We start from the raw sequence: 26,874 nt of genomic DNA on the forward strand, positions 1-26,874 counted from the left end.
TCCCACCAATCCTCTATGGAAATCCCTTTTCTGGAAAGCTCCGCCCCCCGAGAAATCCTATATAAGCCCTGCCTACTTTTCAATTCCCCGCTGTTTCTCCTGGGACCAGAGGTAGCACCAACCTCGAATTCTTCCTTCTCAACTAATCTCCTGTGTGAGATTTGCTGTGGAGTGTGACTTCATGGAAGCTGTAACACTTTCATTAGAGCAGAGCAAAACTGTTACACTCTTCCTAGCAGAGCAGAGCTGCAACACTTACAGCCAGGCTTTCGCGGATCTTGCTTAAGGTTTAATTAAGACACAGAAGTATCTATATAGTTTAAGTTTTGCTGGGATCGTCTCTTAGCTATCAAAACTTATCCTGACTTCTCCACCATCCCAGCTTCTCACGGCTTCCTTCCAGCTCAGTCCGGCTCCCAGGTAGGACTCTTGTGTCTCTCTGCCTGTATCCCTGCCTGCCAGGAAGTCCCGCCTCCTTTCGTATTTCCTGCCCCAGCTCTTGCCCTCAGCTCTTTATTATACAAATAGCCATATTCCAATCTGAACCAATCAGCAACAAGACAACACCTCATCCATCTCTTAGGCTTGCCTTTAAAAGCACTGGGGGCTGCTTTCATTTGCAGCGAGAGACTGGACTCCATTCATCCCTTGAGAAGGCGCTACACATGCTGGGACTTGTGGTCCCTGGAGGAAAAGCCCCGGTGGCACGCTGGGACTGGTAGTCCATTGGCTTGGCTCGCCCCTCACCTGGCCGGGGCTGGTGCACCCAGGCCAATGGGAGCCTTGCCGGCCGGCTGGCCCGCCCCGCCCCGCCCCGCGCCTCGGGACGTCTGTGCCAAGACTTGGCCGCTGCTAATACCGGGTCCTTGAGCTGAGCGCCTGCTGCCGGAACCAACCGCGGCCGTCAACCGTCCGGCGGGCCGGGCTCAGACACCGGGACGGCGGAGAGCTACCGAGGAAGCGGAGGCCGCTGTAGGACGCCGCCGCGGCGGGCGCATGGCGTCCATCTTGCTCAGGAGCTGCCGCGGCCGGGGGCCTGCTCGCCTCGCGCCGCCCCGCGCCGCCTCCCCGCGGGGTAAGCTGCCGCCTTGCACGGGACCTGTTGTGGGGCGACCATGTGCCCGCATGGGGACCCTTCCGTGCAGCTCCGAGGCAGTGCGGCGATGACAAGCACTCGGCTGCTTTGCGCCGCCCGGACTGGGCAGCTTCGCTGTGACCTTAGTTTCCCTGGTCGCCGCAGGTCACCGCTACCGACAGCGGCGTTGGGAAAGTTCCTTAGGGCTGTGGCTTCCCTGGCGCTCCTTTCGTTGATGAGCCGAGCCTAGGCGTGCCCTTTGGCCAGCTCAGGCCTAGAAGCCGGAACTCCGGGACAAGGAGATTGGGTTGTGGGTGATGCCAGCATAGTGGGCTGCCCCTTGGGGTGGGGTGGCCGCTAACTGGGCTTCCTAAGGAAACTTGTATGTGTCCTGTTTGTAAGTTACGGTAAGGATGAAACTTGGTCTATGAGAGTGGGACCCAAGACTTTATGGCTTCCTGGCAAAAGCCAGTTCTTACCACCTTAACAGTATTGGAGAGCCAGGCGTGGTGGCACACGCCTTTAATCCCAGCACCCTGGACGCAGAGACAGGTGGAACTCAGTTCCGGGCCACCCTGGTCTGCATTTCGAGTTTCAGGCCAAGCATGGCACAACTGTCTCAAAAAAAAAAAACAAGGAACAAAACCAGTTATGATGAGTGGAAAGACAGCAAGGTCTGCCCGGGTTTGGTGCGGTTTCTCAAGCTGCCTCTGCCGTAAGAGCTGTCTACCTGTTGACTTGTTCAGCATGCCGTAAAGCACTTCTGCCCTTCTGTGGCATGTTTATGGCTTTAAAATTAGCTGATATTTTTTTTTTTGTGTGTGTGTGTTCTTATTGTTCAAGGCACAAGAATCGTTTCTGTAGTTAACTTAATTCCCCTGAACAAAAATAACTACTTCTCTGACAGTGGGTTACTCAGCTGCTTAGTTGTGGACCGAACAGGGCTGGACTGGGTAGCAGGTCCCTGCATACCCTGGGATGATGCACTGGCAGAGACAGCACGCATAGGATGAACGTCCTACTTTTTAGTCATAGCGAATAAATCGAGGCCAACATTGTATCAAAATTCTCTTTATTCTTGATACTTACCTTATTCTGCACTTTTGTGTGGCATACTTTATCCTGAGGTTCTCTTTCTGTCTCTCTGTCTTCTTAGGAGATACCACACTACATTAGTCCTTGTAATGCTCAAAATGTAGCGGCTTCCCGGACTTTGTTTGTTTTCCATGACTTTGACAGTTCTAATGAGTACTTAGGTCAAGGTGTATTGTAGGATTCTTCATCGGTGTTTTGTTAATGAGTTCTGGAGTGGAAGGCCATGGGTGTTAAGTGCTTTCGCTCATCACGTGCTGCCGAGGCTCCACAGTTAAGGTTAAACTCGTCGTTGTTGATGTTGACATGGGTCCCCAGCTGGAGTGTGCTTGTCAGGTGTCCACTGTGAAGTCCCTTCCCCTTCCTATGCTGTTCTCTATGAAAGGAACATAGTGACAGATCCTGGAGTTTGTGGGACAGAAGCATCCAGTCCAGAGGCTGCAGTGCCATTTTGTAAACCTGTGAGGACTAGTCAAAGCTCAGGAAAAAGTAAAAGAGGACTGACTTGGAGTGAGACAAGTTCCTGCAGCTGTTGACAGGCGCAAGGTGCACCAGACCTGGAGGCTTTGTGTGAGGGTCAGGGAAGACAGGGTCTGGGTGTAAAGGTCTCCTGGAGGCCAGGAAAGCCGGGGAAGGCATTTGGTCTTTATCCCTGTTCCTGACACTGAGCTCCTAAAGCTTTGGGAGCGATAGGTAGCAATGGGTTTGTTGCTCTTAGCCCTTTCTATCCCACCTGAAAAGTGGGGCGTCGGGCCAGCTAGGTGAGAGAGGTCTGCTGCAGTGACATTAGAAGGCTGGAACTTGAGCTTACCCTCCAGGGAGGTGCAGAGTGTAGAGTGGTTGGTGGGCCAGAGGAAAGAACACAGAAAGGACCCTCCTGGTCACAGTCCCTGTCCCCTTCTCCGCCTACATACTTGTGTCCTTTATAATAAACTGATTATTCTGGGGTCTGTGACTTGTTCTAGCAATTTAGCAAAACCAAGAGCGCCTTGAGAACCCTTCAAATTTGTTTTGTTTGTTTGTTTTTTTCCCACAAGACAGGATTTCTCTGTGTAGCCTTGGCTGTCCTTTGTAGACCAGGCTGTCCTAGAGCTCAAAGAGATCCACCTGCCTCTGCCTCCCAAGTACTGGGATTATGAGTGTGTCCCACCACACCCAGCTAAATGTGTTTTATTTTATTTATTTATTTATTTTTAGTTTTTCAAGACAGGGTTTCTCTGTATAGCTTGGTTATCTTGGAGTTCACTCTGTAGACCAGGCTGGCCTCGAATTTACAGAGATCCACCTGCCTCTGCCTCCTGAGTGTTGGGATTAAAGGCATGGGCCACCACCACCTGGCTCAATTTTATTTGTTTATTTTAGTTTTTTAAATGTATGTATACTTGTGTATCTGTGTGGGTATGTGTACTGTATGAGATCAGGTGCCCATGGAGGCCAGAAGAAGAAGTCATAGACCTGGACTTACAGGCAGTTATGAACCAGCCAATAGGAGTGTTGGGAACTAAATCCAAGTCCTCTGCAAGAGCAGCAAGTGCTTTTAACTGCTGAACCGTCTCTTCAGCCCAAATCCCAAGTTTACAGAGAGCAGAAATGCCGGCAGCCTGGGCAGCTCCAGTGGAGTATGGACCTGTGAACCTATCACCCTGCATGGCTTTGACAATGGAGCAGGAACAGCCTTCAGATGTTATTTGGGGGAGAGCCCAGGAAGAGACCTGGTAGGACAGAAACATCTGAATAAGATCTACCTCTGGGTGCTGTGGGGTGTTTCTGAGCCAAATCCTATAGGAGTAGGGTTGGAAGGGGCAGAGAGGAAGTTCTGGGCCTCTTTGGATTAAGAAAAGTCTGGAAGGGCTTGGGTGACCTTGGTCTGTGCCTGAGGGCAGGGTGCACAGGGAGGCAGAGGTAGGTGGATTGCCATGAGTTTGAGGCCAGCCTGGTCTACAAAGTGAGTTTAGGGTAGCAAGGCTACACAGAGAAACTCTGTCTCGAAGGGGGAAAAAAAAGTAACATTTGCTACTTGTAAGAATGTAGCTGAGGTACAGCTACAGGCTCAGGTTCACATTTTCTGACTATAAGTCCCAGGCCCCATGTGCTGGAAGGAGAGAACCAAATCTTGTGAGTTGTCCTCTGGCCTCTGAATCAGTGTACACACAATAAATACATGCAAAATAAAAGTTAAAAACATGATTTTTATTAAAGAAAAAAAATTTATCCAAAATCTTTGTTATGATTTGTGAATAGTGTTGAAGGAACCAGAGTTCTCCCAGTGCTCCCAGACCCTGAGTATGACCTCTTTCCCCATAGAGCCAGAAGAGCTCCCTCCTGACATAAAATGGTAAACGCCTTTACTGCTACTCCTGCTTGGAGGACTGGGGCAGAGCATCACCTGCTGCCTTGCTGGCCCCTGCTCTTGCCTGAAATCTACATGGGCCACATGGTCTCTGTTGAGAATGGTACCTCTGGCTCCTACTGCAGGGAGTCTTCTTTCTGTCCCCTGCCTCACACAACAGTGGTGTGAGTAAACTCTCAACTTCATGTATTTGGAGAATTAGAGTGGATTAGGAAAAGCATCAAAAGTGTATTTTATCACTACTGTTTTTCTAGAAATGCCTTCTTTCAAAATTGCTGCTTTAATTACATTTATTGTTTGTGTGTGTACATGTGTGCCTGGACATGCCACGGCATGCTTATGTAGGCCACAAGACAATTTGTTGGGAATTATTTTACCTACCATGTGGGCTCTGGAATTGAACTCAGGTCTTGTTGGCAAGTGCTTTTATCCACTGAGCCATCTTGCATGCCCTGTAGGGTCTTCTTGGCATTTGTTTTCCCAGTAGTTGTCAGCCCTTGTCCCTTGGAATTGTTTTTTTGTTTGTTTGTTTGTAGGATAGCTATCAGTTTGCTAAGAGTCAGTGTGAGCTTGCCCCTGCCTACCAACACCAACTATAGTTGTAAGGGGTCCCACATTGGGAGAAGCCCCTGGGCCTTCAGTGCTCCCTCCTGGGGCCTTAACCTGAGGACCAGTTCCCAACCTGGGGAGAGCAGATGCTGTGCCTCACCGTCCTCCTCCGTCATTCACAGCAGTCCCCCAGAAACTTACCTTCGAAAGATGCCTGGTTGACACCTGTTTGCTTACCTTCTCTTTGTTTCTGTCGTAGGTAGTCTGAGGGACCGAGCTTGTCTCAGTTGTACCAGGACCGTGAGGTTGAAAAGCCATGAGTAAGTAAGCCCATCACCGAATGTGTCACCGTACATGCCTGCTTGAGGACTTATGCTTTGTCAGGGAACCGGCAGCTACTTTCTCCTTATTCCTTGTTCTTGTTTCTTTTAAATCTCCCTGTGTTTACTTTGGTGGTTATAACCACATAATGCTGGTGAATTAAGAGAGTAAGTACTGACAATCCCAGCACCAGTTATGCGCACTGCTGGCATTCTGGTGTGCTTCCCTTTTGGTTGTTGTTTCTGTCTGGTTGGTTCGATTTTGTTTGTTTGTTTTGTTTTGTTTTGTGAGACAGAGTCTCCATAGACTATGCGGCTTAGGCTGGCCTTGAGTTTTTGACAACCCTCCTGCCTAGCCTTCCATGTGCTGGAATTATACACGTGCTCCAGCATGCCCAGCCTGACATTTTTACTTAGGTAGCTGGTTTTTTGTGTAGTTGTTACCACTGTAGTTTTGTCTACTCAGAATGACTAACGTTCCCGTGCTTACACAGAGGTCCTCTTTATTGGCTTTCCACAGAATCCTGCCTAGTTCTTCTCAGCTGTGGGTGGTAGTGTTAGAACTGCTGGGATCTGTCCATGATGAGGCAGACCTTCTCTTGAATACTTTGCTCTCTCAAGGGCACCTGCCTCGGGGATGCTCACAGCATGCTCCTCGCCTCACTCCGGATGCCTAGAGAGTATGGTGTAGTTAGCCTACAAGATGGCAGTGCCTGTGAGATGGGAGCAGCTTCTCAGGCAAAGCTTTGGTGGCATTGCAAGGCCAGGCTCAGTGGAGCTTCTTCAAGAAAGTGGTGCCCACACTCTGTTGTATTGTAGACTTGGCCTACCCCCAGGGCTGCTGTACTTCTTAAACTGCCCTGCACCCCATGTCTCTTACTGTAAGGGCAGGCCAGGAGCTGCTCTCTGCTGTCAGTTCAGATCACTGAAAGGGGGTTCATCTCGTCCCACTTCCCTGTCCCTGTCCCTTCCTCTGGAGAGCTGGATACCACACTTCCCTGTCCCTGTCCCTTCTTCTGGAGAGCTGGATACCAGCACTACCTTCTGTGCACTTCCCTGCCTCTTGAGCTCTCATCTCTGGAGGTGGCTGTGTTCACGTAAAGCTGTTAACTAATTCCTCAGCTCTGAAACATAACTGGTGGTGCTTCTTGAGACAGGTATAAGTCCCTAAAATAAAGACAAGTCATCTGTGGAGACTTGGTTTCTGTTTCAGCACATTGTGGAGTGCTGGGGTGAATAGGAAGACCTGCAGGCTTCTTGGACAAGGCAGCATTTCTGCGACTGAACTGCACACACATCATTTGGTCAGATTCTCTCCCACACAGCTGACTTAGAGAGTCCTTGTGTGTGGGCTCCCACCATGTGCCTGTTGGGTGAAATGTTCATTAGATTTCTCTTTGGATAGTCAAGGCGTCTGTTATGGAATCTTCTTTGTGCCAGTAATGGTATCAATGTCTGTGTACAGAGCTTCTTTCATTCTTGTTTGTTTGTTTATTTGCTTGTTTTTCAAGACTGGGTTTCACTGTGCTACAGCCCTGGCTGTCCTGGAATTTGTTTGTACACCAGGCTGGCCTCAAACTCACATAGGCCCACCTGCCTCTGCCTCTGTTTTTGCCTCCTGAGTTCTGGGATTAAAGCATGTACCACCATGCCTAGCTTAGCGTCCTTTGCTCTCCCTAAAGTGTGCTGTGGGGCCTCACACACCCTGCTTTGAGGCTCAGGAGAAGTTAGAATAGGATTTGGTATGAAGTCTCTGGTTTTTGTGTTGTTGTTACTGTTTGTTTTGTTTTCAAGGAGTCTCTGGTTTTAAAGTGGAGTGCTCTGTGGACTCAGTTTCCCTTCATAAGTCCATGAAGGTGTGGGATATAGGTACTATGATTTCTGACTGAACTGGCCTAATGTTAGTCTTTGCAGATGGCAGTGCACATGGCTAGTACTGAGATCCACCATCTGCCATTTCCTGACTAAGTTCTCTAGTTAGCACTTGTGTAGGGGACAGTTCCTCGTCTTTATTCCTCTGAGAATTTGAGTGTCCTAGATGAACTCGTTAGTTCTTCCAGTCTAATAAAACAACCTTTGGGGCTGAAACAATACCAAACCCCTTGAGATTGGCAGCTTTTTGTTTTGTATTGTGGAGTTGGGAATAGACCCTAAAGCCTTGGGCTTGCTAGATGAGTAGGGTACCAGCAAGTACATCCACAGCCCCAAGATTAGCAGCTTCTTGTTCTGTTTAAAAACAGAACCTCCTATAGCTAAGCCTGGCCTTTAACTCTTGGTCCTGCCACCCCATCTTCCAGGATTTGTAGTTTAGAAGTAAGGATGGTAGCTGGGCATGGTGGCACACAACTTTGATCCCATCAGAGGCAGGCACAGATCTCTATGAGTTCCAGGACACCCAGAGCTATATAGTCAGGCCCTGCCTCCCCCAACTCCCCACCCCCCCAAAAAAATACTTTTCCCTTTTCTTTCAGAAAAAGTGGTGTCACTTCTTTTAGGTCATGAGCTTGGCCTTTGAGGCAGCCCTCATTATTCTTTCCTTCTGCCTTGCCAAGTGCTTGCTGCTGCCAGTCTAGTTGTCTATAGAGTCTGGCCACTTCACACCACTGTGTTTGCTTCCTGCTCAGCTCACATGGCAGCACAGGCTCAGGTTATGGCTGGAATATTGATGGCCTCAACAGTGCCCGTCTCCCCTCGAGTAGGGCCTGTGTCTCTGTAATTTCAGGGCCTGCCTCAGCAGCAGGTTCCGCACCAGGCCGGCTTCAGCCATCGGCCCAGCATGGCAGCCTCAGAGCGAGCTTAGCAGTGCTCATCTTGCTGAGTTTTAGCATTGAGGTGTCATTCCTGTCTACCCAGCTGCTTGTTCTTATTAAAGCGTTCTCATCAGAACCGGATGGTACATTTGTCAAGTACCTTTTTAGCATTTAAGATTCATTAAAATATAATGAGTTGTACTTTATTAATTAAAAAATGTTTTTATTTTCAGTGCTGGGAATCAAAACCAGGGTCTTGTACTGCTAGACAGGTGTTCTCCATCCTCAGGCCTTGTTTGGTGTGAGACAGTCTCACTATGTAATCCAGGTTAGTCTACATTACCCTACATCACAGTTACCCTACATTACAGTACTGGGATTACAGATATGTGCCACCATGCCCAGCTTAAACTTTTTTCTTGTAAGTTAACCATGTTGGACATTTGCTTTGAAAGCTAACAGTAATAACTGTGAAGTTCTGTCGAGCAACTTACACATTTTAAATGAACACTTATGGATGAGCAGCAAAAATACTCATTTTAGCTATGCAGGGTAAGAGATCCACCAACCTCTGCCTCCTGAGTGGTAGGATTAAAGGAATAAAAGAGTGTACCACCTTACCCGGCTGGCTATATTTATGTTTATATACATACAACATACCTATGTGTGTGAGTGTTCATGTGTCATGATGTAATGAAAGTTAGAGAACAACTTTTGGGAGTTGGTTCTTCCACTTCATGGGTCCAAGGGATTGAACTTGGGTCTTCAGGCTTTGCCCATTGAGCCTTCCTGCCACTGACCAGTTTTAGTTCTTCAGTGTGTGTGTGTGTGTGTGTGTGTGTGTGTGTGTGTGTGTGTGTGTGTGTGAGAGAGAGAGGGGGGGGGAGGGGACAGAGAGAGGAGGGAACGTGTGTGTACGTACATGTTAAAGTGCAGGTGTGAGGTTGGAGGACAACTTGGTGGGATTTAGATCTTTCCTTCCACCATGAGGATCTCTGGCTTAGTAGCTAGTGCCTGTTTCTGGTGAGCCATCTAGCCAACTCCTACACTACAGTTAGTGCTCGGTGGCAAAAATCTGCTTTGGGAAATTGTACCATGCTAATGGGTATCCCTGCAGAGCATAAGTCAAGCTCAAAACCTCATGTCATGGGCTGGACCAGGTGCTGTAGATTCTATTATATTTTACTGGTTTTTTCCTGTGTCGTCTAGTTTCTCAGTCAGGAAGCAAGTGTGGACTTATGTGGTATAACCACAGGCCTCTAAGTTACAGTTGTCCACACTTCTGGAATCATCTTTTTTTTTTTTTAATCATCTTTTGTTTTTGGAGGCTGTTGCTCCATGGTTCTTCCTTTTTGCTGAGGATGACTTGGTTCCTTGACATCACTTTCATGAAAAACAAGGTGACTTATCCTGGTCAGTAGGTTATTAGCTTGCTTTATGCCTTTCTAGGGGTAGCCTGTGCTGGGGGCGCTGAGGTGCCTCAAGGGAGTTTTCCTTGTAGGAGTGGCCATATAGGCATACCTCTGACATTGGTGTAATGCTGTTTAGAGTTAGAAACATGGACAGAAGAAGAGGTATCTGTGTCCTTGTGTGTGAGTGAGTGAGTGAGTGTGTGTGTGTGTTTATGTCAGTCCTTGTGTCCCATTCCTGTTCCTGACTGCCAGACAGCTGAGAATATGTAGCTGATATTGTAAGGATCATACACAGCCCTCTTATGTTAGGTGGTCTTTAGTCTTCCTGCTCCAGACACGAAGGCTGAACATTCAAACTGGGCAGGATGTAGGCTCAGGATCCTTATGTAAATGGTCATCCTTGGTAAGATTCCCAACCTCAGCCGGGCGTGGTGGCTCACGCCTTTAATCGCAGCACTCGGGAGGCAGAGGTAGGTGGATCGCTGTGAGTTCAAGGCCAGCCTGGTCTACAGAGCGAGTCCAGGACAGCCAAGGATAACACATAGAGACCCTGTCTCGAAAAATCAAAAAAAAAAATTTTTTTTCCCAGCCTCATAACATAGGTAGATGGGTGCTGTATGGTCAGCCATCCTAGCGCGCATGTGCGTGTGTCTTTCGCATTTATTTATTCTTTATATGTTTGGGGGGGAATGACATGTATGTGGGTGAACCTGTGGTATGGTGCATGTGTGGAGATCAGAGGATAAACTGGAAGCCAGTTATCTTCTACCATGGATCTCAGGGATTAAACTGAGGTCATGAGACCTGATGGCACGCACCCTTACCCACTGAGCCATCCTGCCAGCCTCATGGGTGTACTGTGCTTAGTTGGTGCTGTTTCACTCCACTTGGAGGGCGATTTCCAAAAGGGAAAGACAAAAACAAGAGGAAGTCACAGGCAGGATGATGGAAGCTGAGCCCCTAGTCTGGCCCTTTGGTGAGTGCTAGTTGAGCACCAGCAGGACCATGATTAGTTCTGTATTGGTAGAAAAATTAAGAATGTTATATAATTTGGGCTGAAGAGTAGTTCAGTGGTCAGCACTTAGCCTAGCATGTGCGAGGCCCTAGGTTCTATTCTTAGCACTGGCCCAAAAAAAAATAGAAGAGAGAGAGAGAAATTACTTGGTTTTCCACTGATTGAAAATGGTAAAACAGGCCGGGCGTGGTGGCACACGCCTTTAATCCCAGCACTCGGGAGGCAGAGGTAGGCGGATCGCTGTGAGTTCGAGACCAGCCTGGTCTACAAAGTGAGTCTAGGACAGCCAAGGCTACACAGAGAGACCCTGTCTTGAAAAACAAAACAAAACAAACAAACAAACAAAAAAAACACAGGGGCTGGAGAGATTCTCCAAAGGTCCTGAGTTCAATTCCCAGCAAGTACATGGTGGCTCGTAACCATCTATAATGTGATCTACTACCCTATTCTGGTCTGCAGGGGTACAAGCAGGCAAAGCACTGTATATATAATAAACAAATAAATATTTTTTTTAAAAAAGAAAATGGCAAAACAAGGCTGGGCCGGGTGGTGCACACTATATATATAATAAACAAATAAATATTTTAAAAAAAAATGGCAAAACAAGGCTGGGCCGGGTGGTGCACGTCTTTAATCCCAGCACTCAGGAGGCAGAGGCAGGTGGATTGCTGTGAGTTCAAGGCCAGCTTGGTCTACAAAGTGAGTCCAGGACAGCCAAGGCTACACAGAGAGACCCTGTTTTGAAAAATCAAAAAAAGAAAAAAGAAGATGGCAAAACATTATGTGTAAGTTGTTGGTAATGCTAGTTAGGAACCTCTCTGATGGCTGTGATGATGGCTCAGTGAGTAGAGGCCTCTGACACCAAACCTGTTGAGCTGAGTTTGATCCCTGAGAGCCACGTGATGAAAGGAAAGATAGGACTCCTGAAAAGTGACCTCTGACCCAGGAGGCTCTTACACCCCATCTTCCCCCAACAGCAACGAACTCCCTGATGAGTTTAAGAAGAGCAAGATCTTGGCCCGGCCCTTACCCAGAATGCTGTGTTGCCTGCTTCATCTTTGTATATACATCTTTGCCTTGGCCTGTTGGCTGCCTTGCGCCTGCAGGTGTCAAGCCTTCTGTAGAGGCCACACTCTTCATCACTGAAGATGGGAAACTGATATTTAACCCGATGATGCACTTGTCCCATGTGCAGAGCTGAACAAAATCTCTAATGTCACATGTCCAGTGCAGATGAAGTCTGCTTTTAGCTAACAGCTTCTGGCTGTGGCCTCACCTTTTTAGGACTCTTGTGGTAAAAGGGTGTAGACCTGATGACACATGTGCCCCTCACCTCTCTGTGGCAGGCGTGGCATAGGTACATGCACTAAGGGGGAAGTGGGCAGAGTGGGGAGTCATGCTAAAGCCAGGTAAAGGAACGGGCCCTGGACGCTCCTTTGAGGCTTCCCATTTGTTCCAGTGCCTTCTGTCAACCAGGAGTCACCTGTTGAGTGGGAATATGCAAACTGGACGGAGTCTTGACTTTGCTCCCCATATCATCAAGCCCCAAAGTCATGAATATCATTTCCTATGTCAGACTCCGCTGAGTGTGCTTGTCCACATGACTGACGTGTGTCTTTGGGGGCTTAAGAGTTAGGCCATCAAGGCTTGGGCCTAGCCTCATGTGTAAGCCCCCCCAAAGGCTCCTTCCAAGGAAGTAGGTGGGATACAGAATTTGAGCCACCGTATAGTTTGGTATTTGGTTCTGAGTGGTCAGATAGGTGGGAAATTCTCATCCCTGCTTTTCTGTTTTGTTGTTGTTGTTGTTTCTTTTCTTTTCAAGGAGTGTTCTGTCTCGCTGTTGTACTCCAGCCAAGCCTGTGTACCTCTGCTTCAAAGGGGAGCCCCTCAGCTCTTGGACTCAGAGGCCTGAGTGCCAGGGCCCCTTGGCAAGGGCAACATGGACACCTGCCTCTGCAAGATTGGTTGTTACAGGACCTCAGTACCTTCCTGTGCGCGGCTGGCACTCATCACCCCCCCTAGGAGAGGACTCTGTGATAGAGAAGTCCCTCAAGTCCTTAAAGGACAAGAATAAGAAGCTGGAGGAGGGTGGCCCCGTGTACAGCCCGCCAGCGCAGGTGGTGGTGAAGAAGTCCCTTGGGCAGAAGGTCCTGGACGAGCTGAAGCACTACTACCATGGCTTCCGCCTGCTCTGGATCGACACCAAGATAGCCGCCCGCATGCTGTGGCGCATCCTCAATGGCCACACACTGACCCGCCGGGAGCGCAGGCAGGTATGGGACACACCATACTCTTCTTCCTACTTCTTTTGATAAAAAACAGTGCTGACGTGCTGTTTCCTCCTTTGGTGGTTTTCCTGCAGCCTTGCCCTTTGTCCCTGTTTTGCTGCTTCTAGTATGTCTTCAGAGACACAGATGCTACGTGTGGTGGCACACAGCTTTAATCCCAGCACTTGGGAGGCAGAGGCAGGCAGATCTCTGTGAGTTCGAGGCCAGCCTGGTCTACAAAGTGAGTCTAGGACAGCCAAGGCTACACAGAGAGACCCTGTCTCGAAAACCACCAAAAACAAAACAAAACAGATACAGTGTCTCTCTAGGGAAGTCTCTTAAAGTTATTTCTTTGGCCCTGTGGACCTGGTGTGTAGTTGCTTTTGACCTTAATGCTCTGAAAAGGCCCTTCCTGGGGCTAGAGAGATGGCTCTCTAAAAGCAAATGCTTTTAATGATTTTTTCAAAGGACCTGGGTTCAATTTCTAGCACCCACATAAGTGGCTCACAGCTGCACTGTGTGTGTAACTCCAGTTCCAGGGAATCCCATACCTTCTTCTGGCTTACCAAGCCAGGCACACATGTAGTACCCTCACATGCATGCAGGTAAAACATTTACTGGGTTTCTCTGTGTATCCTTGGCTGTCCTGGACTTTGTAGACCAGGCTGGCCTTGAACTCAACAGTAATCTGCTTGCCTCTGCCTCCTGGGTGCTGGGATTAAAGGCGTGTGCCACCACCACCTGGCTACCTCAACTCTTGTAAAAATAACACATTTACTTGGGGTTTGCTTACAGTGTCAGAGCTTTAGTTCATTGTCATCATGGTGGGAAGCATGGCAGTATGCAGGCAGACATGGTGTTGGAGGGAGGAGCTGAGAGCCCCATATCTAGATCCACAGACAGCAAGAAGAGACACACAGTGCCTAAGCATTCAAGTACCTGAGCCTAGGAGTCTATTCTTACTCTCCAGGCAAGCACTCTATCAACTGCTATATTCTCAGCCCTGTTTAGTGATCTGTGCTATGAGTTTATTTTCAAAGGAATCTTAGCTAGGGGAACCCTGCGTGGTTTAAGAGCTAAGCCCTTTCTCCAGTGCAGCTACTGTTTTCTCTGAGTGCTGTGAGATCTCTGGGGCTGTGGAGGAAGCAGCCCTCGGTGGGAAGTGTATCTTTCCCACATGCATTCTCCTGACCCCCTTAACATCTACTTGTTTCTAGCTCCTGGGGATCTCCAATCTTTTTTTCATAGGCTTTAGTTTTATTTATTAATGATCTTTTTGTGGGTTGGGGGGGTTCAAGACAGGGTTTCTCTGTGTAGCCTAGGCTGTTCTGGACTTGTTTTGTAGACCAGGCTGGCCTCGAACTCACAGCAATCTGCCGGCCTCTGCCTCCAGAGTGCTGGGATTAAAGGCATGCCAGCATGCCCATCCCAAAGATTTATTACATGCCCATTTGCCCGCATGCCAGAGGAGGGCAGCAGATCCATCTCTCCAGCTCCTTTAGTTTTATTTTTAAATAAATCTTTAACTTTAGAATAACTTTAGATTTATAGCAAAATCTTAGTGACGGTGCTGTGCTTGGACCTCTCAGTCCTCTCATGTTTCACCCTCATGGTCATGGCTTAGCTTCCTACTTTGCTAAAACTCCAGACTTGATTCAGTTTTCCAGCTTTCCCACCAATAATCTTCTCCTGGTCCAGGACCTCACATTGTGTCCTGAGGGCTCCACTGCCCTGTGGGGAACACTTGCTAGTGTCCTGAGTTCATTTTGGGCTTATTAGGCATTTGTCTGAAGCACAGGCAGGTGACTTTTTACACCTCCTAGAGTGGGACATAACAAGGCATTTGGCCCAGGTGGCATCACCTTCCTTCTTAGGACACAGAAACCCCATCTGCAGCTGATGTCCTTACACCTGTGTCGCTCCCAGCCTGGCCTCTGCCCTCACCATGCGTACTGCTCTCTCTGTAGTCTCAGGGTCAGAATGGATGTGCAGAACAGACTTAGGTCCTCCCCCCCCCCCCAACTCCTGTACATCTCTGGGAAGCCTCTGCTGCTGTCATCTCAGCATAGCAGTCAGTCCTTGCTGGTGCTCAGGGTGAAGCTGTGCCAGCCCTGAAAACCAGTGTTCTTCTCGGGTGCCTAGCAGCTATCCAAACTCTCAAACAGAACCCAGGGCCAATGCTTCATACTGCTTAACCCTGTTGCCCTGCATTGTGGGCAGAGGGGCCGCCTGTCTCTGCACCCTAGCAGCAGCAGGCTTTTAAACTAGTAAGATGTGTCCTTCGGGGTCCTCTTCCTAGGTGAAGGCAACCCTCTAAGCAGCAGTCCGACCACATGCCCCAGCCTTAGCCTGACCTTACTTTCTCTCCCAGTTGCCCCATGTCAGCTCCTGGGTGTGCTTTTGTGCTGTTCAAAGACCGACTGTACCATCTTGTCAGACCTCTCCAGTAGGCAGGCTGAAGACCCAGTGCTTGTGTGTTTATTACAGCCTGATTGGCACTTGCAGATCCCCACAGGACTAGCATAAATTGGAAGTGGTAGTCCAGGATGGTGGCAAACACACCTTTAAGCTCAGAGCTTGGAAGGTAGGGGCAGGAGGACCTCTGTGATCTCAAGGCCAGGCTGGTCTACATAATGAGTTCCAGGCCTTTGAGGGGTATATAGTGAGAAGCAATAAACAGACAACAAATAAATGAAAAAGGAAAGAAACTAGAAATAAACTAAAGAAAGAAAAAAGAAACATAGATGGGCATTTAACCACTGAGCCATTTCTTTAGCCCCAGCCCCAACCTTTCAATTTATTTTTGAGACAGAGATGGCTGGTGTTGGCCTGGAATTCAGTATTTTTTTTTTTTTTTTTTTTGAGACAAGGTTTCTCTGTGTAGCTTTGGCTGTCCTAGACTCATTTTGTAGATCAGGCTGGCCTCGAACTCACAGCAATCCACCTGCCTCTGCCTCCCAAGTGCTGGGATTAAAGGCATGCGCCACCACGCCTAGCTGGAATTCAGTCTTGCTTAGCCTTTTCAGTACTCAGATAAAAACCTAATTAACTATTATTATCATGATGATGATGATGGTGGTGGTGGTGGTGGTGGTGGTAGTGGTATATAAAAGCAAAAAATTGATTATTTACATGTTGGAGATGGCTCAGAGGACCAGGGTTTGATTCCTAGCACCTGGTTCACAGCCTTCTGTAAGTCTGGTTCTAGGGAATCTGACACCATCCTAGCCTCCATTGGCACCAGGCACATAATACATAATATAGACAAGCCACCTACATACATAAAATTAAATAAACCTAAAATTATATATATATTGTTACTTTAAGTTGTATCCGTTCGGCACCAGATCTCATTATAGATGATTGTGAGCCACCATGCGAATGCTGGGAATTGAACTCAGGACCTCTGGAGGAGCAGCCAATGCCCTTAACTTCTGAACCATCTTTCCAGCCCCTAAAATTTTTTAAAAATTAAATATTTATGATTAACATGATATTTTAGTACAGGTTTTTTGGTACGGGGCCTTACTGTGTGGCCCAGGCTTACCTTGAATTTGAAATCTTGCCTCAGATTTTTTCAAGACAGGGTTTTTCTGTGTAGCCTTGGCTGTCCTAGACTCTGTAGACCAGGCTGGCCCTGAACTCACAGCAATCCACCTGCCTCTGCCTCCAGAGTACTGAGATTAAAGGCATGCACCACTGCCCGGCCTGCCTGAGATTCTTTTTTTTAAGATTTATTATTTATTTATTATCATGTATACAGTGTTCTGCCTGCATGTACACCTGCAGGCCAGAAGAGGGCATCAGATCACATCATATAGATGTGTGGTTGCTGGGACTTGAACTCAGGACCTCTGGAGGAGCAGTTGGTGCCCTTAGCCTCTGAGCCATCTCTCCAGCCCCTGCCTCAGATTATTTTTTAAAGATTTGTTTATTTATTTTTTATTATTATACAGTGTTCTGCCTCCATGTACACCTGCACACTAGAAGAGAACATCAGATCACATTATAGATGGTTGTGAGCCACCATGTGGTTGCTGGGAATTGAACTCAGGACCTTTGGAAGAGCAGGCGGAACTCCTAACCTCTGAGCCATCTCTCCAGCCCCTGCCTCAGATTTTAAAAAGCTAGGATTATAGGTGTGTGCCACCTCTATGCCTGGCACAGTCACCTTCTGTTTAAAGATAATTATAGAGTATTTAAGGTACCATACAACAAGTAGTTAAACTTTTTGGGGGAGAGTTTCGAGACAGGGTTTCTCTGTGTAGCCTTGGCTGTCCTGGACTCACTTTGTAGACCAGGCTGGCCTCAAACTCACAGCGATCCACCTGCCCCTGCCTCCCGAGTGCTGGGATTATAGGCGTGCGCCACCATGCCCAGCTACAAGTGATTAAACTTTTTTTTTTTTAAAGTAATTAAACTTTTGCTTTTGGTTTTTGTTGTGGTGGTTTGGGAGTTTTTTGTTTGTTTGTTTGTTTCTTGTTTTGTTGTTGTTTTTCAAGACAGAGTTTCTCTGTGTAACCTGGCCATCCTGTAGATCGGGCTGGCCTTGAACTTGGAAATACACCTGTCTCTGCCTCCCAAGTGCTGATTAAAGGCATGCACCACCACTGGTGTGTAGTAGTTTAGACTCTGAGAAAGAACTGGGTTTCTGAAGGGATCTGCTCAGAGCTCTTGAGGCGCCCTGTGGCTCGGTCTGTAGTGATGGTAGGAGAAATGCTCCTGCCCTCTTCCGTTCTGCTGATGTGCCTATGTCTTTGCAGTTTCTCCGGATTTGTGCAGACCTCTTCCGCCTAGTGCCCTTCCTGGTGTTCGTGGTGGTGCCCTTCATGGAATTCCTGCTGCCTGTGGTTGTGAAGCTCTTCCCCAACATGCTGCCGTCCACGTTTGAGACGCAATCCATCAAGGTGAGGGTACTGGGGCTTCGAGTACGCTTGACAATGAGTCTGAGAACTGGGGAGATGGCTGGGTGGGTAAAGAAAGCACTTGCACAGAAACACAAGGCCTTGAATTAAATCCCTGGAACTGTGTACTGGGTAGTGCATCTGTGCTCCTGTGGCAAAATGTAAGGTAGAGTCAGGACAATTCCCAAAGATCGTGTGCCAGCTAGTGTCAGACAACAAAGAAGAGACCCTGTCTCAAGCAGGTGGATGGTATGGTGAGGGCCAAGGTGCCCTCTGATCTTCCACACACAGTGTCTACACTCAGTAAGTCAACACACACACACACACACACACACACACACACACACACACACAAATAACAGAAAGAAAGAAAGGGAATCTAAAACTCCTCCTAGACCTCACACTGTTACCTATGTGTTGACTGCTCTTTTGTGAAGCACCAGCTGAGTCAAGTATGTCAGACCAAGTGACCCGTGAGGCCCCAGAGCCTCGCTGTCTGGCCCCTTGTGAAACAAGTTTACCACTTCTGCTATTGAGATAGGGGTGGGGTTTCACACCAATATATATTTTTTAAACTGTGAGCTAGAGTTTGAGGATGTATCACACTTAGATTGTGTTCCTTGAAGGGTACGGGATGTGGGAGACTTGCCTTGCAGTAGGCAGTAGTCTAAGCAGGCTTCGAGACTACTTTCCACGGTAGAGGCAGGTAGTGGTGGAATGCAGGCGGGGCGCCGCAGGGCCGGGTGGGGTGGGGCGGGGCGGGGCGGGGCGGGGCTGGAGTACAACCTCACTTTGTCTCACAGGAGGAAAGGCTCAAGAAGGAGCTTCGGGTGAAGCTGGAGCTAGCCAAGTTTCTCCAGGACACCATAGAGGAAATGGCCCTGAAGAACAAAGCAGCCAAGGGGAACGCCACCAAAGATTTCTCTGCATTTTTCCAGAAGGTGTAGTACTCCTCTGTCAGAGGACAATTCGGGTGTCAAGCACTTTTAGACACTTTCTTCCTTCTTCTTTCCTTTACCTTTTTTTTTTTTTGTACTCAGCAGAATAAAGGTCCAAGCTGCAAGGACAGAGCTTAAGCTAACTGCCTACTCCTTGTGTCCCTTTCAAGGGAGCTGTAGGTATATAAAAATGTGGCCTCTTGCCACATTTGGCAAGGAGAAACCTGGGTGTGGCATGAGAGCCGGGGCACTGCCCCACAGCTAGCATCCCCCGCCTCCTGGTGGACAACAGCCTGGATGGTACTGCAGGGATTGATGCTGCGTATGTTAGGGCATAGCACAGGCTTGGCGTGCCTGAGCTGCGACAGCTCCCTAGAGAGCCGGTGAGAGGTAGCTGGTCCAGCCCCCTGCATTCACTCTCTGTCGGTTCCTTCCTGCTGGGACCAGAGGCTACCTCTGGGAGCAGGAGAATGCATAGTTTGGACCCAGTGTAAAATACTTGGAATTGCTTCTGCAGATCCGGGAGACAGGAGAGAGGCCCAGCAATGAAGAAATCATGCGCTTTTCCAAATTATTTGAGGATGAACTGACCCTGGATAACCTCACGAGGCCTCAGCTGGTGGCGCTGTGCAAGCTGCTGGAGCTTCAGTCCATCGGCACCAACAACTTCCTGCGTTTCCAGCTCACCATGCGCCTGAGGTCCATAAAGGCTGATGATAAAGTGAGTTGGGCCAAAGGTTGAACCTACTGTAGTACTGTTGTGGCCGTGTGAGGTACCTTCTTGTCTTTGTTTTGTGCACACGTGTCCTGTTTACACTTTCTGTCTGCAACACTGTGTCTTCTTGTTTTTCTTTCTCATTTTCTGTCTCACATAGCTCAGGCTGGCCTAGAATTTACTAAGTGGCCCAGGCTAGCCCCACATTTGTGTCAATCCTCCTGTCCCCCAGGCTCCTCAGTGCTAAGATTATAAATATACCTGGTATGTTTTTTCCTTTGTCCTGAGGCTTGAGCCCAGAGCCTCACATGCTGTGTCAGCACTCTAGCCCTGAGCTCTATCCTCAGCCCTCTTTTCTTTTTTCTTTACCTCTTTAGATTTATTTACTTTATATGTAGGGATGTTTTGCCTGCATGTGTCTGTGTGTGCCTGGTGTCTTCAGTTCAGGACAGGGCATCTGTTGAGACACATCTTACAAGCCCTGCTCCATTTTTTTTTTACATTTCCCACCATTTTTTCATGTGTGTGTAGTATTTATGTGTGTTCGAATGTGTCTGGGGTGTATGTGTAGTGGGTTCACATGCATGTGGAAGCCCAAGGATGGTGTCGGGAATCATCCTTGATTGTTTCTCCATCTTACTCAGTGCAGCAGGCTCTTCCAGTCAAACCCAAGCTCACCACTATGACTACTCTCCTCTCCTCTCCTCCCCTCTCCTCTCCTCCCCTCTCCTCCCCTCCCCTCCCCTCCCCTCCCCTCCCCTCTCCTCCCCTCTCCTCTCCTCCCCTCTCCTCCCCTCTCCTCCCCTCTCCTCCCCTCCCCTCCCCTCTCCTCCCCTCTCCTCCCCTCTCCTCTCCTCTCCTCCCCTCTCCTCCCCTCCCCTCCCCTCCCCTCCCCTCCCCTCCCCTCCCCTCCCCTCTCCTCCCTTCTCCTCCCCTCCCCTCCCCTCTCCTCCCCTCCCCTCTCCTCCCCTCCCCTCCCCTCTCCTCCCCTCTCCTCCCCTCCCCTCCCCTCCCCTCCCCTCTCCTCCCCTCTCCTCCCCTCCCCTCCCCTCTCCTCCCCTCCCCTCCCCTCCCCTCCCCTCCCCTCTCCTCCCCTCTCCTCTCCTCCCCTCTCCTCCCCTCTCCTCCCCTCTCCTCCCCTCCCCTCCCCTCTCCTCCCCTCTCCTCCCCTCTCCTCTCCTCTCCTCCCCTCTCCTCCCCTCCCCTCCCCTCCCCTCCCCTCCCCTCTCCTCCCCTCTCCTCCCCTCTCCTCCCCTCCCCTCCCCTCTCCTCTCCTCTCCTCCCCTCTCCTCTCCTCTCCTCCCCTCCCCTCCCCTCCCCTCCCCTCTCCTCTCCTCCCCTCCCCTCCCCTCCCCTCTCCTCCCCTCTCCTCCCCTCCCCTCCCCTCCCCTCTCCTCTCCTCCCCTCCCCTCCCCTCTTCTATCTATCTATCTATCCATCTATTTTGAGACGCGCCAGGGCTCTCTACTTAGCCCTGGCTGTCCTAGAACTCACTATGTAGCCCAGGCTGGCTTTGACTTTACAGAGATCTGCCTCCCTCTCCCTCTGATACTAAGGTGTGCGTTACCGTGCCTGGCCCTTTTTCTTTCCCAGATATGCTAATTATAGCCCCTACTCACTGCACAGGACTGGGGGTCTGTGGCTCTTCGCCTTTGTTGTCCTTCTTGGTTTTGTTTGTTTGCTGTATTTCATGTTTCTGAAATACAGGCACTGACTGTACTGCTGGAGAGTCTTCTCTCAGAAGGGGCTTGGTGAGCAAGCTCAGAGGCTAGCGACCTCCACTCCTACCAGGATGGCCTTGGACTGGGAAGGAGTCAGGAAACTAGGAAGAAGGAAGCTAGTAAGGAGCTGACTCAGCAGGCAGTAACGTGTTGGGCCTCCTTTCCACCCAGGTGTCATTAGAGACAGTGTCAGGAGGGGTCAGCAGAGGCCCAGTGGAGTCAGGACCTTACACTTGTCCAGCAGGAACAAGACCAGCTTCTGTGGTATCACTTGGAGCTAGGTGGGAAGCGATAATGAGGAACTTCTGCCCTGGCTCCCAGGGTGTCTGCAGAAGTGGAGTAGGGGTGCAAACCACCCTTATAGTCATACTAGAGGTGTGTTTACCTTAGCGAGTCAGCCAGTGAAAAATGGGGATCCTATGCCCTCCCTTTTTCTAAAATTCACCCTTTAACTACATGGAAACTGGCTGTGGAGTAGGGAGAGAGAGCATGAGGAACTGCACCATGCCTTTGTTCCCTGTGGGGAGCAGACAGGGCGGTTTTGACTGTAGGACATGATCAGAAAGATGAAGGTTTGTGTTTGGTTGAGAAAACTAGATCATAGAGCAACTATGGCATCTGTGAAAATGGTACCCCAGACCTCTCAGTGTCAGAGCAGGCCAGGGAGGCAGAAGTCGAATCCCACCCAGATTCTTCTGCCATGTCCCCGTGTGTCTGGGTTTCATTGAAAAACCACCTTTCGGGCTGGAGAGATGACTCTGTGGCTAAGGCCCTTGCTGTCTTTACATTGAATGTGAGTTTGGCTTAACACTCACATGGTGGCTCACAGCTATCTGCACCTCCTGATCCAGGTTTTCTTTTTTCTTCTTGGCTTTTCAAAAGGATTCTCTGTGTAGTTCTACCTGTCCTGGATCTTGCTCTGTAGATCAGGTTAGCCTCGAACTCAAAGATCATCTGCCTCTGCCTGCTGGAATTAAAGGCATGTGCCACCACCACCTAGCTCCAGAAGATTCAATACCTCTTCTGACCTCTTTAGGCACCAGGCACACATGTGGTACACATACATATATGCAGGCAAAACACTCATGCACATAACATAAGTCTTTAAAAATTAAAAAGGGGGCTGGAGAGGTGGCTCAACAGTGAAGAGCACACTGACTGTTCTAGAGGTCTGGAGTTCATTTCCAGCAACCACATGGTGGCTCACAACCTTCTATAATGCGATTGGATGCCCTCTTCTGGCCTGTCAGTGTATATGCAGACAGAGCAATGTATACATAAAATAAATAAACAAATCAAAAAATAAAAAATAAAAATTATTAAGAAAGGGAAAAAGGAAGAGAAATCACTTGTCATGCCAAGAACCAGGAAGTGGTCCATAGGTAGAGAAAGGCAATGAGTGGATGCCAGTGTTGAGAGGTGGGTGCTGGAAAAACTGGAGAGATTTTGTTCTTACTTTGTTTTGAGAGAGCAGTCTTGCTTTGCTGCCCAAGCCAAGATTAAACTCCAGCCTCAGGCTTCTAGAACCACAGACACACACCACTGTACCGAGCTTCTGATAGAGACCTTGAAGCAGCCATTATATAGATGTTTAAACCTTACACACTGAACTAAGGGAAAGTCTCCTCAAGTGCAGAAGGGTGTAGAGAGTCGCAGGAAAAGCTACAGCCATGCAGGAAGCCTGGTGGTGGGGTGCAGCAGTGGTGGGACCATGGGCAGGAGTTGCCTCTGGGTGGCAGGCAGAAGACAGTAAAATATGAACAGCAGCACACTCTCTGTTCACAGCACAATGTCCAGTGTTTTTGTTGGAAGAACCCAGAGGACTTGAGAAACAGGGTGACCAGGACCACAAGAACCTGGAAGAAATAATGACCTTAAGCTTTCCAAATTCAACAGAATATATGCATTTATGACATTAAGAGACAGAGTGAACTTAGTGGTAGTGGTGCAGGCCTTTTATCTCAGGACTCGGGAGGCAGAGGCAAGTGGATCTGAGTTTAAGGACAGCCTGGTCTACAATGTAAGTTCCAGAGCAGCCAGGACTATACAGAGAAACCCTGTCTCAGAAATAATAATAATAATAATAATAATAATAATAATAATAATAATAATAATAATAATAATAATAATAATAATAATAATAATAATAAAAGAAAGAGGAGGAGGAAGAACAAGAAAGAAGAGGAGTAAACCTCTAACGGTATATCTGAACAAATTCCTACCTTGATGCTCCAGTTCGAACTAACAAGCACAGAGTGGAGAGCAGTAAGAGGGAGGGATGTGTCTCCCTGGAGGGAAAGAGCAGAGGGACAGTGGTTTCCTCGAAGAAGCTGAGGAGCCTAGGAAAGCTGGATGACTTTGCCCATACTGACTTCTGTTTGCAGCCAAAAAGTCCCATAAGAATAAGGAACAGTGCTGAACAGTAGTGGTGCACGCCTTTAAATCCCAGTATTTGGTAAACAGAGGCAGGCGGATCTTTGAGTTCACTACAGCCAGGGCTACACAGAGAAACCTTGTTTTGAAAAACCAAAACAGAAAGGAATGCGCACAACCAAGACGGTCTCAGGTGAAAGAACACGGGAGCATAAAGATTGAGATCCACAGAACTCACGTGAAAAGTGTGGCACTGAGGTCCGAGCCTGTAAACCCAGCACTGGTGTAGGCAGAGGCAGTGGCTCCCTGAAGCTTATTAGCCAGGCAGTCTAGCTAAATTGATGAGCTTAAGGTTCCGTTAGACTCTTGTCTCCAAAGAAACAGAGTGATCAAGGAAAGACACCCCACATATAATTCTGGCCTCCAAATCCACATGCACACATGTATACACATTAATGGGTAAAAACATTTGTAAATATGTATAACACAGTATACACACACATACTCTCTCATACACATAAATGCCAAGGAAAGTTTTCTACCCAAAATTAGTATACAATGGAAGATGAGCCTTTGGGGTGAGTATCAGAAGAAGAGGCAGGTCAGCCTTCACTACTACTTTCTAGTGAGTTGGAGGCCTACAGAGCTTGTGGTGTGGTTCTCTGAGAGAAGAGGAAATAGATAAGATGCCCAGATGAGGAATGGGAGAAGGCAAAGGAAGGCGAGCAGCTGCCCGTTGGTCCACTCTGTAAGTTGTGACCACAGTGTGCTCTATTCCAAGAGCACTCCTATATTCCCAGAAAATGCTGCAGTAGCCAGAGGGAAACAGATGCAAGAAAACCAACCAAAAAATAGTTTTTTTCATAGTTAATAAACTAGATATAGCCCCATCTTACTGGGAGAACAGGTAAGCAGAATTATCTACCCCGCCTGTGAGAAGCTGTCTATCAGTCAGAAGCCATCTTTGATGCCCACAGCAGCCAGATGTGTCCTCAGGAACTCCAGAGGTTCTTACCGGGTGGTTTCTGTGTTCCCACATGGATGGTGTTCTTTAAATAACAGGTGAGAGCCATGGGAGTCAGGTGTGTGCAAAAGGCAGCATAAGGAGTCCTTACTCAGGGGCACGAGGTCGGCCTGTCTAGAGTGAGAAGGTGCGTGCAGGTGGTGCGGTAGGTTAGCTGTACAAGGGCTCGGGAGTTGCCGAGCACAAAATGGCGCCCCAGTGTTTGTCTCATTTCTTCTCTCTCTCACCTGTTACTTCCTCTGGTCTGCAGGTCGCCTGCATTGCACACCGAGGTCACTGTGACCTGCAGAACCACAGACTGAAGCAGAGGAAACACCTGAGTATGAGGCCAAGGTGCCCTCACGGTCATGGGCCTCTCAGTATGTGGGCACTGAAGAGTCTGTGGCAGGTCCTGGGCAGGCAGGGCAGGGCTGGTTCTGCTGACAGGACAAAGTTCTGTCACGAGAAGGAGCAGGTCCTTCCTAGCATCGCATCTAGGGGGCTTTTTGACATCTTGGGGTCAAGTCTGGCCATTGTATGCTTTCAAGGTCCTTATCTTCTGTGGATGGCTCAGGTCATTGAGACTAAGAACTTGCTCTGGTGGCACTGTTTTGTCTTTTTCCTTTTTTCTGGTGCCAGGAAGAAACCCTTGAGTCTCAAGGCACTGGGCTATACCTTATAGCAATACTATAGCAAACATCAGGAAAATGGCTGCTGCTGCTGCTGCTTCCTCTTCTTCCTCCTGCCACTCCTCTTCCTGCTCTTCTTTTAGCTTTCTTTTTAAAATTAATTTATTCAGATTACAACTCAACTGCCATCCCATCACACGTATCCTCCCATTCTTCCCTCCCTCCCGCTCTCACCCTATTCCCCTCCCCTAGGTCTATGACCAAGGGGGACCTCCTCCCCCACTATATGGTCACAGGCTAACAAGTCTCATCTTGGTAGCCTGCTTATTCTTTCTCTGAATGCCACCAGGGCTCCCCTTCTTTTAGCTTTTAAAATTGTATGTGTATGAATGGTTTGCCCACCTGAGTGCCTGGTGCCCATGGAGGTCAGAAGAGGGCACCAGACCAGCCGGAACTATAGGTGGTTGTGAGCCACCATGTGGGCGCTGGGGCCAAATCCAGGTCTTCTACAAGGGCAACAGGTGCTCGCCACTCTCTAGAGCCAGGAAAATGGTTTCTAATTCAAATTTTTAAAAAAGATTTATTTATTATGTATACAATGTTTTGCCTGCACATACAACTGTAGGCCAGAAGAGGGCACCAGATCTCATAGATGGTTGTGAGCCAACATGTGGTTGCTGGGAATTGAACTCAGGACCTTTAGAAGAGCAGGCAGTGCTCTCAACCACTGAGCCATCTCTCTAGCCTTCAATATGCTTTTTTACCCAAGTTGTGTTAACAGCCGTGTTGTAGATCTTGCATGATCTTGAAAAGCATTCATTGCCTCGCTTACTTTCTTTTCCAGCTGATTTCTGAGGAAGGAGTGAACAGTCTGACTGTCAAGGAATTGCAGGCAGCATGTCGGGCGCGAGGCATGCGAGCACTTGGCGTCACAGAAGACCGTCTGAGAGGCCAGTTAAAACAGGTATGTGGCCTCAGTGGCTGCTTGGGGCAGGTTTATAACTTTCTCCTTTTGTCTACCTTTGCTCCAGACTGGCACAGGCTGTGTGTGTGTGTGTGTGTGTGTGCGTGTGTGTGTGTGTTGAGGGGAGGAGGTATCTTCAAACTAGAAGCAGGCAGACCACTGTGAATTAGAGTCCAGCCTTGTCTATATGGTAACTTACAGGCCAGCCAGAGCTACATATCAAGGCCTTGTCTTATTATAATAATAATAATAATAATAATAATAATAATAATAATAATAATAATTATTATTATTATTATTATTATTATTATTATTATTATTATTATTATTCCATCCTCAACACCACATGGAAGCATGCGTACTCACCAGCTTGAATGCAGTGGCACATGCTGAAACAGAGGGATCACTGAGTTTTATCCCAGAACAAGCAAGCAGAGAGAAAGAAAGAGGTCTTTAAAGATTCATTTACTGTACGTTTATGTACATGAGTGTTTTGCCTGCGTGTATGTATATGTATCACTTGCATTCCTGGTGCCCTCGAAGGTTAAGAGAAGGTGTTGGGCCCCCTGGAACTACAGTCACAGACAGTTGTGAGCTGCCATGTGGGTGCTGGGAACTGAGCCCAGGACCTCTACCAGATCAAGCGCTGCCAACCGCTGAGCTGTCTCTCTGGCCCCTCTTATCTGTTACCCTGTGTTCAGTGTGTGAACAAAACATAGCAGCCTTTTCTGAAAGCCTGTCTTGGTGTCACTAAAGTACCCTGATACCCTGACCAGGCTGGCCTCGAACTCACAGAG

At 48.5% G+C, this 26,874-nt stretch overlaps 1 protein-coding gene across 1 annotated transcript in view; it reads left to right on the plus strand.

Moving 5' to 3' along the window:
* The first annotated feature begins 588 nt into the window (after nt 1-588).
* The window catches only part of LETM1 (leucine zipper and EF-hand containing transmembrane protein 1), a 39,831-nt gene continuing 13,545 nt past the window's right edge, over nt 589-26,874 (plus strand). Inside the window, exons 1-7 of the mRNA XM_084799217.1 lie at nt 589-1,075; nt 5,326-5,386; nt 12,386-12,836; nt 17,594-17,737; nt 18,538-18,675; nt 19,190-19,393; nt 25,958-26,077. Coding sequence (XP_084655343.1) covers nt 997-1,075; nt 5,326-5,386; nt 12,386-12,836; nt 17,594-17,737; nt 18,538-18,675; nt 19,190-19,393; nt 25,958-26,077 — 1,197 coding nt within the window. The 5' untranslated portion in view covers nt 589-996. The remainder of the gene's footprint in view (nt 1,076-5,325; nt 5,387-12,385; nt 12,837-17,593; nt 17,738-18,537; nt 18,676-19,189; nt 19,394-25,957; nt 26,078-26,874) is intronic.

This window comes from Acomys minous (assembly GCF_964271855.1).
Source record: "Acomys minous genome assembly, chromosome: 10".
Classification (NCBI taxonomy): Eukaryota; Metazoa; Chordata; class Mammalia; order Rodentia; family Muridae; genus Acomys; species Acomys minous.